This window comes from Pleurodeles waltl, chromosome 2_2 (assembly GCF_031143425.1).
Source record: "Pleurodeles waltl isolate 20211129_DDA chromosome 2_2, aPleWal1.hap1.20221129, whole genome shotgun sequence".
NCBI lineage: Eukaryota > Metazoa > Chordata > Amphibia > Caudata > Salamandridae > Pleurodeles > Pleurodeles waltl.
Window position 1 is genome coordinate 685,739,793 of NC_090439.1, and position 18,472 is coordinate 685,758,264.

General features: G+C 44.6%; 1 protein-coding gene across 2 annotated transcripts in view; it reads left to right on the forward strand.

Annotated features, from left to right (window-relative positions):
* Window positions 1-18,472, forward strand: part of NKAIN3 (sodium/potassium transporting ATPase interacting 3) — a 2,356,170-nt gene that overhangs the window by 2,223,481 nt on the left and 114,217 nt on the right. The window contains exon 6 of one of the 2 annotated variants that reach the window (XM_069220245.1): window positions 17,407-17,442. The exons of the other annotated variant lie outside the window; for it this stretch is intronic. Coding sequence (XP_069076346.1) covers window positions 17,407-17,442 — 36 coding nt within the window. The remainder of the gene's footprint in view (window positions 1-17,406; window positions 17,443-18,472) is intronic. 2 annotated transcript variants of the gene reach the window in all.

An 18,472-nucleotide genomic window follows, 5' to 3' on the forward strand; every position in this document is an offset into this window, starting at 1 on the left:
ATTGGTAACTCTTTTATCTGTGGTACTCTAGCCCTGTCTTGCAAGTACCAGATCCATTGTATGATTCTAGCTAGGGGCACTATTTTCTTCCCTTGTTCATGATTTAAATGTACATAAGTATTTCCTTCTTGCACTGCGCAGAAACCTAAAGTCTGCATTATTTCATTTGCCAAATCACAAGCGCGCAGCTGCATATTATTTTTCACAGTGACCATGTACAAAAGTGTTAGGATTTCTCTCAAATGAGGGCTATTCTTTTTCCAAAAATCAAACAAGCTAATGAAACTCGGGGTGTCTTGCTCTAAAATCCTTCGTTTTACTTGTGCATTTTGCAACATAACTCGTAAATCACATTCTGGTCTCTCGTCCCTGTTATCAGTTAAGGAATGCACTTTGGCTGCCAAAAACCCTGGCTCACACGGAAACTCAATGCAGCTCGGAGCTGTCTTAACCCCCTCATTACTGGAATGGGACAAGAAAGATTCTTCAAAAACAGCCCTTTTATAACTTTCAGTCTTATTTTGAATTATCGTATCCTGGCTAATTTGCTCACGTAAATTCCTATTTTCATGTTCCAACTTCCTACATTTCTCCTGCATTTCTCTGTAAGCAGATAAAGGTATCCAGACCTTTCTGTCATCATTACTTCCAAAACACACGTTTTCTACATATATACAACGGGAATTATTTCTCAAAACCTTATCAGGCCTTTTAGCTACACATGCATTTTCTTCTGTAATTCCCCAAACAGAAAACAATTCACAGTTTTTCTTAGCACCATCAGGCAGTTCATCAACACATGTATTCTCAGACATGGTCTGCCTTGCTACTGTGATTCTCCAAACAGAAAACAATTTCTGTAATTCTCCAAACAACAAAAAACAATTACACTTTTAAAGTGTGCACTTAGAAATCTACTAACTCGTCAAACCCCTTCTTAATCACCTCTTACTGACCGACCCCACGACTCCAGGTACCAATTGTAGTGCTTTCCTCTTATTTAGTTTCTAAGCACTAACATAACACAACAGAAATGCACTTCTGAGGTCAAAGAAGACTTTTATTGTTATTTTATTCTTCCCCAACCACAATGTTTATGAATGAATGACGAATTAGTAGCTTTCAAGTCCGCGTTAATCAAACAAAATATATCAGTTTGCAATATACACAGCAGGTTATATTTATAAGATATTGTATGCAAAGCAAAACAAATACTTCACCGTGTAGGAACTATTTACAGCTACATCTTTCTAAGGTCTGCAAGCTGGGGACCCCTGTCAGCCGCGAGAAAGAGTGTCATCTACCCACACGGGATGCTGGCAACTGGCGCCAAGCTCCAGCACGAGGTCCGGCAGATTCGAATCTGACTCTCTGCAGCCTGTTACATTCGTTACAAAGGTGTGCCCCCTCCTCTCAGACCTGGGAAACTGAGCAAGCCTTTTGGAGACTGGCCAGGTCTCCAAGACTACTCCTGTTCCCAAGCTCAAGGGAAGAGAAACAACGCCCATGTACTCTCTCTTATCAGGTCTAGTCTACTGTGAGAGCAAAACATCTTGGTTCTCTGGTGCAAAAACACAGCTTGGAAAAATACAGAACTATTCTCAACTGCAATGTCTAACTCCACGTTAAAGGCAATGGGCAGCTAACCTAAATATCAAATGCAATGTCATGTTAAAGGCAATAGGCAGCTAACCTAAATATCAAATGCAATGTCTAGTGTCATGTCAAAGCCAATAGGCATCTAAGCTGAATACAAAATGCAATGTCTTATATCATGTCAAAGCCCATAGGCAGCTGAGCTGAATACAAAATGCAATGTATAATATCATGTCAAAGCCAAAAGGCAGCGGAGCTGAATACAAAATGCAATGTCTAATATCATGTCAAAGCCAATAGGCAGTTAAGCTGAATATCATGTCAAAGCCAATAGGCAGCGGAGCTGAATATCATGTCAAAGCCAATAGGCAGTTAGGCTGAATACAAAGTGTAATATATGATATCATGTCAAAGCCAATAGGCAGCGGAATATATGATATCATGTCAAAGCCAATAGGCAGAATATCTAATAGCATGTCAAAGTCAATAGGCAGCTAAATTGAATACATCATGTCAAAGTCAATAGGCATGCAATGTCAAAGCCAATAGGCGGCTAGACTGGATACAGCATGTCAAAGCCAATAGGCAGAATACAGAATGTAATGACTAATGCAATGTCAAAGCCCATAGGCGGCTAAACTGAATACAGAAAGCAATGGCTAATGCCATGTCAAAGCCAATAGGCACAATACAGAATGTAATGACTAATGCAATGTCAAAGCCCATAGACGGCTAAACTGAATACAGAAAGTAATGGCTAATGCCATGTCAAAGCCAATAGGCGGCTCAACTGAACAAAACATACCATGTGCTACTGGTGAACATTGAGCAACTAATATGCGCAGTGGTGAAACACAAAGTCATTGGTCAAAACAAAACTCCATCAAATAGCAGGACAGTTGTGTTGTATAAAGGTAATGGATGATTGTGTGTATGTAGTGTGCTGTGTCATGTGTGATGCAGGGGATGCATATGTGAGGGGTGGGGTGTGTGTGTGACTTACCTCTTCTCCGTGGCCACTGGCATTGTCTGATGCCCATGGTTCCACAATGTATTCCCACCACCAGCAAACTTCCACCAGTACACCGCCTGTCCAACTGTAACATCTAAATACGTCTGGCAGCAACCCATCTGCCTTATGGTTAGGAAGAGAACTCCGTCATGGCCGTCTTCGGCTCAGCCATACCACATCTAAATACAGCCCACGGAAGATCATCAACTTGGCAGTCTTCTCTGGTTTGCACCTGACGCAGCTTGGCGGTGCCACTGTCAAGATCTAAATCAGGCCCTTTGTCTCGCTATCATAGATTTCAACTGGTGTTCCTTGATCTCTCCCTGGCTACCAATATGTGTTCTCTATTTTCACTTGTATTAGTATTCTTCTCTGTTCTAATTTTGCAGCCAGACGGTGTGTGCGTGGAGGGGTGATGATGGACTGTGCTGGTTGGAATGACTCCAGCACAGGTGAATTACCTTGGTAGGGCTTACTCTGCCAGAAGGTGTGATAGACAGCACTCGCTATTAAAATCACTAGCACTAAGAGATCATTGTTTTCTGTCTCCGCAAAAATGTTCTCAGACACCCAAAAGATTACAACCAGTGCTTCTTAACTCCATTTTATAAAGTGGAACATTTCATGAACCTGTTCAAGCTACACAGTTTTTCAGTAGATGCTGAATATTTAATTATGTTTGGCACATTTAAAAGTTGCAAACATAAATGTATTCACCTTTATAGTTTACTTTTAGTGTCATGAAGATGATTAAACAAGGCAGTGTTTTAAAGTCTATGGTTCCAGTAGGGGCTGCAGATAGGAGGATGAGGCACAATGTTTGGCATCAGCAGATTCGATTCTGAAGGTCAAATTTTTGTTTGTAAAATGTAGCCATTGTCACTGTGTCACTTTCTGTGTTGTCAAAGGGCTTATTGAGCATATCATAACACCAACACAACATGGCTGTGCCAAGGGTTTTATGTGTGTGCGAAAGAGAGACAGAGCAGAAAACAGTAAGTGCCTCATTTACTAAGAAGTGGCATGGCGCTGCGCCAAATTTGGCAGCTCCGGCTGCGTCACCTCAGAAATGCAGGAATGCACCTCTGTGTTTTCCTTAGCATTGGTGCTTAAATTAGCTGCCTGCAAAAAGAACAGTTGATGAACGGAATGTAGACCAAATCAAATATTCACCTCCAGTCACAGATCTGGGTTTATTTAGCTGCCTAGCATCAACACAGGCACCCTTGCAGCATAGTGCAAGGGTGCCTGTGTTGCACGGAATGATTGTTTATGTGCAGGAAGGTGTCCTTTCCTGCACATAAACAATCAATAATGGTGATTTGCTAGTAAACTGTCATTATTTAGTGATTGTGAAGGTGCAGGAAGGAATACTTTCCTGTACATAAACAAACATCAATGGCGTTTTGCTCTTCCTATGTGCGCTGTAGAATGCAGCACACATAGGAAAAGAAAAAACAAGAAGAAATAAAGATATTTTTCTTAATTGCGCCATGCTGACGCTACCCCTGTGGTGGCTTTAGTTTTTGGCACTGCCTCCGGTTTACGAATTCTCGTAAATCTGGGGCATCATCAAAACACCGTGGAATGCCCACAGTAACACTCATTGCACGCCCCTTTCACGCAAAGCGATGCGTGTAAAGTGGCCGTATTTACAAAGCAGTATTAAGCCACAAAAAATGGCTTAATGCCACTTTGTAAATATGGAGCAGGGCAATTGTGCCACTGGAATGTCAGTAAAAGTGACGTTCTGGTGCCACAATAGTTTTGTAAATGAGGGCCTAAGTGTGTTAGAGAGACAGACAAAAATTGTATTTCAATATTAAAGAGTGTGAAGTAAGTGCAAGTAAGCTATGTGTGACAGCAGTGAGCATTTGTGTGACTATACATCAGACTAAATGTACGTTTGAGTGTGAACATGCCAAAAGCATCTCAGAGAAGATGGGAGAAAGAACATGTAAGAGAAGAAAAAAGAGAGTGGTCTATTGCTTGCTATGTGGGATTCTGCATTACTGCTGAATTAGTATGAGAACACTGCTTTACAGAGCAGTTTGGAGAAACCTATATCTAATCACCTCAATCAAGTTGTCTTTAAACACTATCATGTCTGGACCAAATTGTCTGACCCAAAATAAGATGCGTCCATTTTAGAGAAAAATAGGTAAGCATTTTATGCTTACCTATTTTACTCTAAAATGGACGCATCTTCACCTGTTTTCCAATAAAACAAACCTCTTAGGGAAACTCATCAGCTTCCGCCAAATAGACTTTAAATCCTGTCAAGTTTAGAACAGTTTAACTTTGACCAAAGTGTTTTATAAAATCAGCTTTGGCATCATCCCACAGGAAAAAGAGACTCAAATTAGTTCTCCTGAATTTCACAGATAACTGTTTTTTGTGGTGCTTATACACAAAGTGACGAAGGGGAGGATAAACACTAATTTGACAAATTACAATGAAGGGATCCAAACAGACCCTGAAGGTTTCCTTACAGGGTGGTTTATCTTGAACTAGACGAAAAACTCATCACATGTAGACAGCAGTCAACAGAGGAGACAATACTGTGAAAGTAGCTTTTGGGTGTCTTGTGTTATATTACTCTTCTTGTACTGTTCTCCGCTGGAGACGTGGCCTTCTGAAAGGAGGTGATCAATGCTTCTGCACTGTAGCAACAAAAGTACTCTTCTGGCAAAGGAAACGTATGATGGACGCAACTGCCTCCTGCTATGCCATATGGGCTTTTTTGTTGCAAAAATGCCACTCAAGTAGTTTTCATTTCGTATTGCTAGAGAACAACATTGTGAAATCACTGTAAGAATCCCCACTGGTCATGATTCTGCTTAGAGTCACCCGTTCAAGGAGATTAATAATCTCTCTGTGACACCAAGGTACCTCTAAAAGGCTGTTAGTGCTGGTGGAAGAGTGATATTGTATAAGTGTGTAAATGTACCTGCTACAGAGATATGTGTGTACCCTGTTGATGACAGGCTCCTGTCCTCTGGTTGGACACCACTTACACAGGTGTTACTGGTGTACGGGTAGTAGATCAGCCAGTTTACTATTTGCGGCTCCCCATGACTGGCTATAAGCACAGGAAGAGTGAATTGCAAAGAACAGCAGACCGCCACACCCCTGTTTACATTCCTAAAAGGATTATTTTTAAAGAAACTAGTGGTCCTTGAAGGAACCGTTGTTGCCTTGAAAAAAATGTTTCCATTTGGTAAGACATCTTGGGGACATCTGGAGGTCCTCCTTTCAGCTCCCTGACACAATTCCCAGACAAGAAAACTGGCCATTGGGGACAGCTTTTCCTTTACGATTGGGTTACAACCTATCAATAATTTGCAACCATAATTGTGGGCACAAACTACTGACATATATTGTTGGAAACCACAATTAGGAGGGGGTGCTCCTTTCAGACTCTCCCTTTTTTATGATTTGGAAAGAGTTGGTAAGGCCATTTTGCAATTCCGGAAGGTTTTGCTAAATTGCAAAATGGGTTTAGTGCATATTAAAAAGCTATTTTGTTGTTGCAAACCCTGTGACTTTGTGAATTGCAGGGTTTGGGAATTCATTTTTGGGGGATTTTGGGTTCTATGTTAGATAAAGAATTAATTTATATTCATTTGGAATGTTGCATTTAAAGATGTCATGTTTTTTAAATTGGACTTTTTTGCATTTTCAGTGAAATATTTACTTTTCTGTTTTGTGGACCTGAAAACAAAATACAAATATAATAAATAGAAGTTATGTCTGCTGGTTTCACTTTGAGCAATCCCATATCTAGACTATAATTCATCCCACAAATATATATATTTGCTGGATTTATTGCAGTGAGGAGACATGTGTTGGGGTCCCCATCTGCATATCTTGCAGCGGGGCCCCTCAAGTTTCATTGCGTTACTGAGACCCATGTCGTGGGCTGATAAAGTCCTGTCAACCTTCATTCAGATGTACAATGGATAAGATCTAAAAAGGAATAGACCGAGAACATGAGCTTCAATCAGGAACTTAGGAAGAGAGAAAAAATAGTTTGTTCTGTTTATTTTTTTTATTTTGAACTCATTATTCAGTTGTCCTTATAATAGCCAATTTACAGATAATGCTGAAAATCACTTAGCTTCCTAGCATAACCACAGAACCAATCATTCATATCTCACGGGACATCTTTATTTTTTTTAATTTACTTGGCACCTGTTTAAGCCAACGTCTGTCTAAACATATACCTTTGAAAACACCCAGTAAAGCTTAGGCTAACATACTAGGAAATGAAAACTCATCAGGTGGGTGTGTACTGTATTGATCATTCTCATAATAAACTATTAAACGCTATTTGAAAAATTCAATGAAAATGTCAGCCAGAATGCAGTTGAATCTAAAAAATGATGAAAAAATACAACTTCTTGCATGGGGTGCAAATGGTTTCAAGTGTCAGATGGTATTTGTTATTAAACTTTGTGTTTCCCTCATTGAATACATTCTAGCACCACATATCAACATTAGGGCACTTTTGATGTGCGTCACTTCATACAGATTGATTCTACAGGAGTTCAAGGCCATATTTTTCTGAATCGTAACCTCTGCATCTGTAAGAAATTGGTTTATTAGTAGAGTGTGGGGTGGAGGCAAAAATCCCACTCAAGTAATAAACACAATCCTTGTCAGAGTGAACCACAAAAGTTACTAAATAAACCTGCTTAACCATCCAGTAGCTTGGCAAAAAAAAGGCTTAAGTTGTTGTGTAGCCATTTTAGTTATAGCCCCATGAACGTTATTTTAACACACTAGGCCACTGTGCACTTTAACCTAGATATATCTTATTCAGATTCGTCTTATTATTGTTACAATAACCATTTTTACGGTCTTGTTTTTTTTTTTCGTTTATCTAACTGTTTTTGCCTAGGCCAGCACTCTGTACTCGAACAAGATATTCTTGATCACTCTGTGCTTCTTCCAAGGCTACAGCACAGTACATTGCCACTGAACGTGGCAGAAGTTTAGTCTCCAATATTCGTAGAAAACACACATCCTTATGTAGGTACATTTTCTTAGAACATCAGCTGTGTTATTATAAAAACACTTCCTTGTCCCATACACGTTAGAGGGAGATTCCGGCCAGGGAACCACGACTGTATGCTGATGGCTGAATGCTTCGTTACAGATGCTAACGCAGACCGCAGGCCTTTGCTCAGGTATGGGGGTTGATGTCTTCCCAGGGAAACCTGAAAGGCAGAATTAGAGCTTAACATGCTGTGCTCTATCATAGCCTAGGTAGGAGCTAGTCCATTTGATCATAGTGACAATATGATAGTGTTCTCCTGGTTATTGCAGCTCACGCTTTGCAATCTAAGATACAGTCATTTTATTAAACTCATTATTGAAACATATACTGCTTCTGTTTGTCATTTATATATGAGACTGAATTACAAATGAGAGAACCGGATGAGACCTGAGTGACCACGACTTCCCTGAGAAGATAAGTATGTCATGCGCTCGGATGCCTCGTCATTTCTATCCTTGGGTAGAAATGAGGCACTGCTAGTTAGCCGGAGCAAAACCCGGATTGGAGCGACGGGTGTCACCCGCTGTGGGTTAGACTTAGAGGGTCATTCTGACCCTGGCGGCCGGTGGCCGCCAGGGCCACCGACCACGGGAGCACCGCCAACAGGCTGGCGGTGCTCCAACGAGCATTCTGACCGCGGCGGTTCAGCCGCGGTCAGAAGCGGAAAGTCAGCCGTCTCCCGCGGACTTTCCGCTGCTCGTGTGAATCCTCCATGGCTGCGGAGCGCGCTCCGCAGCCATGAGGATTCCGACCCCCCCCTACCGCCATCCTGTTCATGGCGGGAAAGCCGCCATGAACAGGATGGCGATAGGGGGGGTCGCGGGGCCCCTGGGGGCCCCTGCCGTGCCCATGCCAATGGCATGGGCACGGCAGGGGCCCCCGTAAGAGGGCCCGCAAAGTATTTCAGTGTCTGCCTTGCAGACACTGAAATACGCGACGGGTGCCACTGCACCCGTCGCACCTTCCCACTCCGCCGGCTCGATTACGAGCCGGCATCCTCGTGGGAAGGTCGTTTTCCCCTGGGCTGGCGGGCGGTTTTTCAGCAACCGCCCGCCAGCCCAGGGGAAAACTTGTAATACCCGCCGCGGTCTTTTGACCGCGGCGCGGTATTTCGGAGGGGGGAATTCTGGCGGGCGGCCTCCGCCGCCCGCCAACATTGGAATGACCCCCTTAGTCTCCCACACCGCAGGCGATTCTGCCGCTCAAAATCCAGTACACTCATTAGAATAATGAGAGCCTACGCAACAAAGTTAGAGGCAATGTATAATGTATTTATGCAGCACTTAAACTGTATTAAAGTAAAAACACAACACCAATAAATTCGAAACCACTTTCTTGAGTAAGTTTTAATAAACAAATGACACCAAAGTGACAAAATGCAATCAGTAGAATCAGTGTAACGAACTTTGAAAGTTTTAGGCAAAAGTAGCACCCAGAAGCATAAATCATCACTTGCAGTTATATGGTCGTGCGGAAGCTGGTCGAAGTCACAAATTCAGGCCAACCGTGATGGATCACAAAGTGGATACAGGGACCAGATTTGTTCTGCTGAAGATTTTACCTTCTCGAAGTCCAAATCCGCGCAAGAAGCTGCTAATGTGGTGGTGGTGGACGAGGGCGATCGCTGTTTGGCAGGAAGAGCAGGTCACCATCGAATCTTCATATTGGCAGGTGACACATGATTGGTGCTTGTTAGAAATGGGGTTTCTGGTTGGCTAGGGTATGCACCTCAGCCAGGCAGAACTTACCCACTCTAGTCAGGGCAAGGGAGTTACACGTCCAAGATAACCCCTGCTCACCCCCTTGGTAGCTTGGCACGAGTAGTCAGGCTTAACCTGGAGGCAATGTGTAAAACGTCTGCACAACACACACACACATGTGACGCAATATCCCCACCACAAAGGAAACACAACACCAGATTATATGAAAATATACTGTATTGTACACAACGCAATTATCAGACCAAACATCACATATCAGTACGATCCTGCTACCTTAGCAGTTGTCAGAACGTTACACATTAGTTACTCTGCAAATTAGCAGTAGTCACACATAACACACAGGTTGCTCAGTATTCTGCAACATAAGCAGTAGTCAGGAAACACGTTATCACATTAGAACACTTGTCATAAGAATATCATAAAACGCCCATAGTAGGAACATTAGAAGAAATATGGCAAGTTAGGGAAACATATTAGCAAGTCATGTCCATAAAAGGAACATTTGCATGTGCCTATGAAACACCATCAAAAACAGGTAGGCAACATATAAATCAGACGAAGTCTCTAGTAAGAACTTATGTTCTATATATTGTTCCTTTAACAGTACCTGGCTTGATGAAGGCACCTCCAGTGCCTAGAAGATGAACAATGGGGCCCCCGGCGCTCCTATGCGCAAAATGGGGGCCTCTGACATCCTTTTGAGGAGAAGAGGACAGCACGCACCTCCTCTAGACCATTGACGGGCCCCTCTGGGGACCGTGATTACTGGGGGCCATCCAGGAAGCCCTTTTCAAAGCGCTAAGGCCATACTTATAGCCCGGGTTGCGGCGGTGATTCCAGCATGAAACAGGTGCCTCGAAGTGCCTGAGGGCACAGAAGAGCGCTCTCTCAGCGCAAAGGGGATATCATGGCAGCACTCCTCGTGCAGGGAAAAGTTACAGGGGTCAGAGGCCACGGCACCCTGCCCCTGGGAACAATGAAGCAGGATGGAGCACAAGGCTGGTGGGTCCAGCTACAGGCCAACACAAGGGGTGCAGATGATGGCAGTTCCTCCTAGTGACCAGGCAGGTCACAGGTTAGCACAGCAGCAGCAGTCCAAGGCGGTTTCCTTGTGAGTCCATTCAGCAGCATCTTGTGTCCAGGTTCAATTTCCAAGAGTGTTCAAATTGTGGGGAAAACTCCCCTGTACTTATAGTCAGTTCTTACAGTGTTTTACAATGGTAGGGAGAGGAGGTTCCAGCCAGTTACAACTGGTTCTGGGAGTGCCCCCTCTCTCCTTTCAGCACAGGCTCCAAACATCAGTGGGGGGTTAATGACCCTATTGTGTGAGGCCAGGGCACAGTATTTACAAATGCAGATGTGCCCCGCCTCTCCCTTCTCTCAGCCCAGGAAGACTATTCAGTATGCAGATGAACCTCTGTGACACCTCCACCCTCCCTGTGTACAGGCTGTCTGAAAAGTATGCACAAAGCCCCAACTGTCACTCTGCCCAGACGTGGATTGGAGTCAAGCTGCAAAACACCAGAGTCATAAGCACAGATAAATGCACACTTTCTAGAAGTGGCATTTCTGTGATAGTAATAAAAAATACACCCACACCAGTAAGCAGCATTTATTATCACCATCACAACCATACCAAACACGCTTACGCTACCCCTCATAAATCAGACAATACCCCTTACACATAAGGCAGGGCATTTCTAATGCAATCCCATGAGAAGGCAGCACTCACAGCAGTGAGACACAAAGTTAGGCTGTTTGTCACTACCAGGACAGGCCATGCAATATGGCACATGTCCTGCCTTTCTACATACACGGCACCCTGCCCATAGGGCTAGCTAGGGCGTACCTTAGGGGTGACTTACATGTAGTAAAAGGGGAGTTCTGGGCCTGGCAAGTAACTTTAGATGCTAGGTCCCTGTGGCAGAAAACTGTGCACACAGGCCCTGCGCTAGCAGGTCTGAGACAGGTTTAAAAGTCCACTTCAGTGGGTGGCGCAAGCATCGCTGCAGGCCCACTAGTAGTATTTAATTTACAGGCCCTGGGTATAGATATACCACTGTACAAGGGACTTATAGGTAAATTAAAATGCCAATTAGGTATAAGCCAATCATACCAACTTTAGATGGGAGAGCACCTGCACTTTAGCACAGGTCAGCAGTGATAAAGTGCTCAGAGTCCTAGAGCCAACAGCGAGAGGTCAGAAAACCAGGAGGAAGGAGGCAAAAAGACTGGGGATGACCCTGCGTAAGGCAAAAAGTCCAACAGTTCTGATGAAAGGATCCCCCTCACGGTCATGAAGAGCCTCAAACATCTGGATTTTCACCTGGAGTGCATATTTCTGTTGATCTTAGGCAGTAGGAGTACACTCCAATACCCGCCAAGGGTCCAGGATCTTGGAGGCACCTCTTAGAGATTAGAACTCACTCCAGCAGAGGCTAGCAGCAGGGCCCAGGCTGGTCCAGTTAGTGATAGTCAGCTGGGCAGTTACTTAGAGGCCTCTAGAAGGTTGTTGTGTCCCTGTAGCTTAAACAAGAGGTATGCAACTGACTTTCGGAGTGAGCCTGAGTTCAAGGCAAGCAAGCCCAATCTTCCTTCTTCCGGAAGTCCAGCTTCTGAATATTCCACAGGACCAGGAGTGTTCTGATGAGAAGTTTTGAAAGTGTCAGCCTTTTTGAGGGGAAAATCCCTGTTCTATTCCCAAACTGGTACTTGTCATTTTTCCTCTTCCCTGGGTTTGGTACCAAACTATCTAGGGTGACAAAGGCAAGGACAGTCCTGGCGTCAGGTTCCTTTGTGTGTGCTAAAGGCAGGGTCCTTTGAAGTGTAATTAGGGCACAACTCCTTTCCAGCCAGCATGTTAGGACGACCCACTCTCTCTACACCCAGGCCCTTTTTGTACCCATGTCTGTAAGGAATACATCAAAGCCCATCTCAGGACAGTCATTCATAGACATGTGACTCTGGTCACTTGCAGAAAGGCACATTTGGTTTAGGCATAAAATTATCAGCTTTCTGAAAGTGGCATTTTCAGAATAGTAACTTGAATTCCAACTTTACCATTAAAAAGGATTTAAAATTATAATTGAAATGAGTGAACGAAGCATTTCTCTGTTTCCCAAACAAAAATTAACACTCATAAAGTGTTAGGGCATGGAAAATGTAAACACAGGTGAACTACTTTTAGATTCTATGCACCATGCCCTACGGGTGGTTAGGGGCTACCTCAGGGATGATTTTTAAGTATTAAAAAGGAAGGTTTAGGCCGGGAAAAAGGTTTATTGTACCTGGTCAAAATGCTAGTTTACAACAGCAGTACAGGTTGCATTGGCAAGCCTGGAAAATGTTTTTGAGTGCTACTTTAGTGGGTGGCACAATGAGTACTACAACCCACATGTACCATTTAATTTACATGCCTTGAGTACATGTAGTGCCACTTACTAGGGACTTAAAGTCCATTAAATGTGCTAATTGTGTGTATGCCAATTTTACCATGTAGGCTTTGAGAGTATTCACAAGTGTTTTTTCTACATATTTCCACCTTGGAACAGTCAAAGGTTTGCACCTATAAATAACATAAGTACATCTGTTTCATAGAATAAAGTGTGTGCTATATAGGAGAATTTGCCATCCTTTTTGAACCCAGATTACAGTTAGTTAATTGGAGCTTTGACCCCCCATGAATTTGGAATGGGCAACAAGGTGCTACGGAGAAAAGGAGAACCCCTTTTGAATTTAATCTGAAAATGTTGATAGGTGTACCATGAAGCAGGCCTCGGAATACACTATGGCAGACATTGTCAATAGTGAAAATAAATAAGTATAAAATTGACTCATTTCCAATATGAGTCATTTTGTTTTGAGCAAAAAACAGCATATTTTTCTATTGGCTGAGATTCCTAATGGAAATGGCAATCCTATGTACAGGGCTAGATGTAATATGTGTAATTTGTACACTGTCTGGTTCCTGAATCAGAATGAAATTTGTGATTTGACTTAGGGCCTGATTTAGATCTTGGTTGGGGAGGAGTTCTCCGTCACGGAGATGAAGGATATCATGTCTCATGTATTACAAGTCTATTATAGTCTATGGAACTTGTAATACGGTGGACAGGATATCCATAACATTTGTGGAAGAGTAATCCCTCTGCCAAGATCTAAATCAGTCTTTTAGTCACTAATAGGGTGCATCATTATAAGTACATGTCCAACTTTTTGAATACACCACTGGGCAGTCCTCTGGGCTGTATAGGGGCTACCCTACATATTAATATGTATTACAATAGGTGGTTTGGGCCTGGCAAGAGGTTTATCTTGCCAGGCCAAAAGGGCAGTTTAAAACTGCACACACAGGCTGCAATGAAAGGCCTGAAACATGTTTAAAGAGCTCCTTAAGTGGGTGGCACAATCAGTGCTACAATCCCACTAGTAGTATTTACAGACCCTGGATACATGTTGTGCCACCTTACTAGAAACTTACAAGCAAATGAAATGTGCCAATTGAGTGCAAGACAATTCTACTATGTTTAAAGAAGAGAGCATAAGCACTTTAGCAGTGGAAAGTGCACATTATAAACATAATTAAATATCCTGACAAAGTTATTATTAATGTCACATACAATCCAAATTATCCTGTGCCCACCCTCTGGTAGCTTGGCACTGAGCAGCCAGGCTTAACTTAGACGGCAATGTGTAAAGTATTTGTGCAATAAATCACACAGTAACACAGTGAAAACACCACAGACATACAGCACACAGGTTTAGAAAAATAGGGATTAGTTATCTGAAAAAATAAGGTCAAAACGACAAAGATTCAATGAGCACAAGTTGAAATATCACTTTTGAAATGTTTAAAATAGTCTTGATCCTTAAAAATAAACAGTTGTCTCCTTGTTATACACAGAACCTGGTTTGCGTCAAAAATAACGATGCACGGAAATAGCAGAGGAGGAGATGCGTGGAAAAATAAGGTGTGTGTTGGATTGTTCCGCATGGCACAGGCGATCCGTTGTTTCTGTCCATGCTGCAACGGGTTTGAGTCCTTTTTCGGTACGCAGTCTTCGTTCCTCACTGCAATGCAGGATATTTTGACACCCAGGGACGATGCAGGGAAAAATCCTTGACAGACTGGAAGTAGACACAGGCGATGAGTTGATTCGGTAGGCGATGCATCAAATTTTCCGTTGCAAAGCAGGCGCTGCGTTGAATTTCCACTCAGGAAGTCGGGCTGCATCGTTCCTGTTGACCTGGCAGTGATTTCTCAGTCGCAATGCAGCCTTTGTGTTGATTCCAGCAAGTGGTGTGTCGATTTTTAACGCAAAAGGAGCTTCTTGAAGAGATGAAGTCTTTCTGGCCCTGAGACTTCAAAAAACAGGAGGCAAGCTCAATCCAAGCTCTTGGAGAGCACTTTTGGGGAAGGCAGAGTTCTTCTCAGCAAAGTCAGAGGCCAGCAGGGCAGCAGGGCAACAGCAAGGCAGCAGTCCTTCTCAGCAAAGCTGTTCAGATTAGTCCTTTGGGCAGCCAGGCAGTTCCTTTTGACACGATGCAGGTGTAGATCCAGAAGTGTCTGAGTTGGTGCGGTCAGAGCCCCAGTTTATATACTCAAAAATGCCTTTGAAGTGGAGGAGACTTCAAAGAGTGGTTGTGAAATGCCCAAGTTCCCCTTTTATTGCAATCCTGTCTGCCGGGGGTCCAGTAGGGGTTTTGGCAGTCCATTATGTGAGGGCAGGCCACTGGCCTTTGCAATATAAATGTCAGGCCCTCCACCCTTCCAGTCCAGGAAGACCCATTCAGTTTGCAGATGAGTGCAGGTGTGACTGAGGCCCTCATTCTGACCTTGGCGGGCGGCGGAGGCCGCCCGCCAAAGTCCCGCCGTCAGGTTACCGTTCCGCGGTCGAAAGACCGCGGCGGTAATTCTGACTTTCCCGCTGGGCTGGCGGGCGGTCGCCTTCAGGCCGCCCGCCAGCCCAGCGGGAAAGAGGCTTCCACGATGAAGCCGGCTCGGAATCGAGCCGGCGGAGTGGAAGCTGTGCGACGGGTGCAGTTGCACCCGTTGCGTATTTCACTGTCTGCGCAGCAGACAGTGAAATACATGTAGGGGCCCTCTTACGGGGGCCCCTGCAATGCCCATGCCAGTGGCAAGGGCACTGCAGGGGCCCCCAGGGGCCCCGCGACCCCCCCTACCGCCATCCGGATCCCGGCGGTCGGACCGCCGGGATCTGGATGGCGGTAGGGGGGGTCGGAATCCCCTCGGCGGCGCAGCAAGCTGCGCCGCCTTGGAGGATTCAATGGGGCGGCGGTACACTGGCGGGAGCCCGCCAGTGGTGCCGGTCCGACCGCGGCTTTACCGCCGCGGTCGGAATCCCCATTGGAGCACCGCCGGCCTGTCGGCGGTGCTCCCGCGGTCCTCCGCCCTGGCGGTCTTTGACCGCCAGGGTCAGAATGACCGCCTGAGTGTCCTGTGTTTGTGGTTGTCTGGGTGAAATGCACAAGGGAGCTGTCAACCAGCCCAGACGTTGATTGTAGGCAGGCTGCCAGGCACAGATGGTTTTTAAGTGCAGAGAAATACCCACTTTCTAAAAAGTGGCACTTCTAAAATAGTAATATAAAATCCAACCTCATCAATAAGTAGGATTTTCAATTACCATTTTGGCCATACCAAATATGACCTGGCTACCCCATTCAGATCAGACTCTACCTCCCAAAAAGTAGATGAGGACAGTCATAATGTTAGTTTATTAAAGGAGCTGGCCACACAGTAGTGGAAATCAAATGTAGGGGTTTTTCACTACCAGGATATATAAATAAAACACATAGGTACATGTCCTGCCTTTTACCTACATTTCACCCTGCCCTATGGGTTACCTATAGCCCACCTTAGGGGTGACTTATAAGTAGGAAAAGGGAGTTTTAGACTTGGCAAATACTTTTAAATGCCAAGTTGAAGTGGCAGTGAAACTGCACACACAGGTCTTGAAATGGCAGGCCTGGAACATGGTTAAGGGGCTACTTGGGTGGGTGGCACAATCAGTCCTGCAGGCCCACTTGTAGCATTTAATTTACATGCCCTGTGCACATGTAGTGCACTTTACTAGAGATTTATAAGTAAATCAAATATGCCAATGGGGGATGAACCAATGTTACCATGTTTAAGGGAGAGAGCATATGCACTTTAGCATTGGTTAGCAGTGGTAAAGTGGGCAGAGTCCCAAAACCAGCAAAAACAGTGTCAGAAAAGTGGAGGGAGGCAGACAAAAAGTTGAGAGATGACCACCCTAAGGCTGTCAGGTCTAACACCTCACATTTTGGCAATTTTCCAGAGCCAATGTTTTAAAAATGCTAGCGCTGCAAATATAATACCCTTCAAGCATCCTGGGTGACTTGCACACTGTGGAAAAGTTATGTTCTTTGCTTGATACTGTTGTCCTTCCTGAGATGAGATAATAAGGTACAAACTAAACAAAGATTAGACAAACACAGTGCTCAAAGTTGTTTTTTCCTTGTAATGTTTGATTTCTGTTCGTGTTTCATTTTTGGCAGGAAGCAAATTTTATGTTTCCACATAGTTTCAAATGTAATGAATCCGGAAGCTGATGTCCAGAGAGGAGTGACTGTGTTAATCCAATCCTTGGTAAAGAAAGTGTGAAGAGATACATCTGATGCACAGAAAACAATACAAACTAAAACCACCCCATAGTCTGTTCAATAGAAACTTAGTCACTTTTGGGACTTTAATATAGCAATGTTTTGGTTGATGTAAGTTAGTTCCCCATTTTCTGAGCTCATATTCAGTTCTTCATTTTATGAGTTTCTGTGCAGATGCTATTTAGCTTTTTGTCTATGATTCTAACAGTTCAGTTATATTATGTCCAACTTGCTGAACTGTTTCCTTTATGTTCTGATGCTGTTTCCTGAACATTAGGTCTTCAGGAAACTGCGCTCTGCTAATGAAGTGTCTGATGCTTGCTGATCCATTTAGGAGAGGTATAACCAATTTGCATTTGTTTTTCTTGCAGGTTTTTCTCCCTCAGAAAATCCAACCGCTTATTTTGGTGAGCACCATAGACAGATGTTTTCCAAAAATGTTGTCTTTTTTTTCCTTTTGCATGAAGCCCACACATGCTTTCTAATTAGAGTGTTAGTTAGGGATGCCTGATTTAGGCCCTCATTTTAACCTTGGTGGTCTTTTGCCAAGACAGCTGAGGTTCCTCCGGGCCGAAGACCGCCACTGGCGGTATTCCGCCAACCATATCATGACTGCTGGCAGCCCTCCGCCCTTTTCCGGATGGAGAGCCGCCAGCAGCCATACTGGCGGTCGGTGGTGAAGTGGAGGCTGCTCCACCGCCCCGTCATCAGAACACCACCCATCGAATAACATTCCAGTATTTGGAGTGGCGGTGTTCTGGTGACAGGGTGCTGGCGGCTGAGCAGCCCCCATGGATCCTGTTTCCTCCCAGAGGATCACCGGACCAGGTACGGTGATCGTCCATTAGGGAAGGGGGGTGGGGGTGTTGTGTGGTGTGTGCATGCATGGGGGTGTGCGTGTGAGTGTGTAGAGGGGATGTGTGAGTGCGTGTATGCATGCAGGGGTGTAGTGTGTGTATGTGTGCATGTGACATGTATGTATGTGTGCATGTATGTGTGCGTGTATGTGTGTGAGTGGTGTGAGCGTGCGTGTAGGGGTGTGTGTGTGGGGGTTTCTGTGGGTGTGGGGGGTCAGGGGGGGGTCCTACCACCTTTGGGGGGTGGTAGGGGTATCGTGGTGTTGGGGGAGGACTCAGGGGAGGGGGGAGGGGGAGACCCCAATTAGCGCCAGGGAACAAATTCCCTGGCACTGATAGTGCCTACCGCCATGGATTTTGTGGCGGTACAAAACCCCACGAAATCCATGACGGTATGCGGGGTCCTGATACCGCCGGCAATCTAGTGACAGCTGCCGGGCTGGAGACCGAAGTCTCCAGCCCAGCGGTCGTTACCACCCTGGCGGTCGGTTTGTGAAAGTGGCGGTTTTGCATGGCGGTAACCTCCATGCTCAAAATCCCATTTTTTTTTCTCCGGCCTGCTGGCGGTGTTACCGCCGTT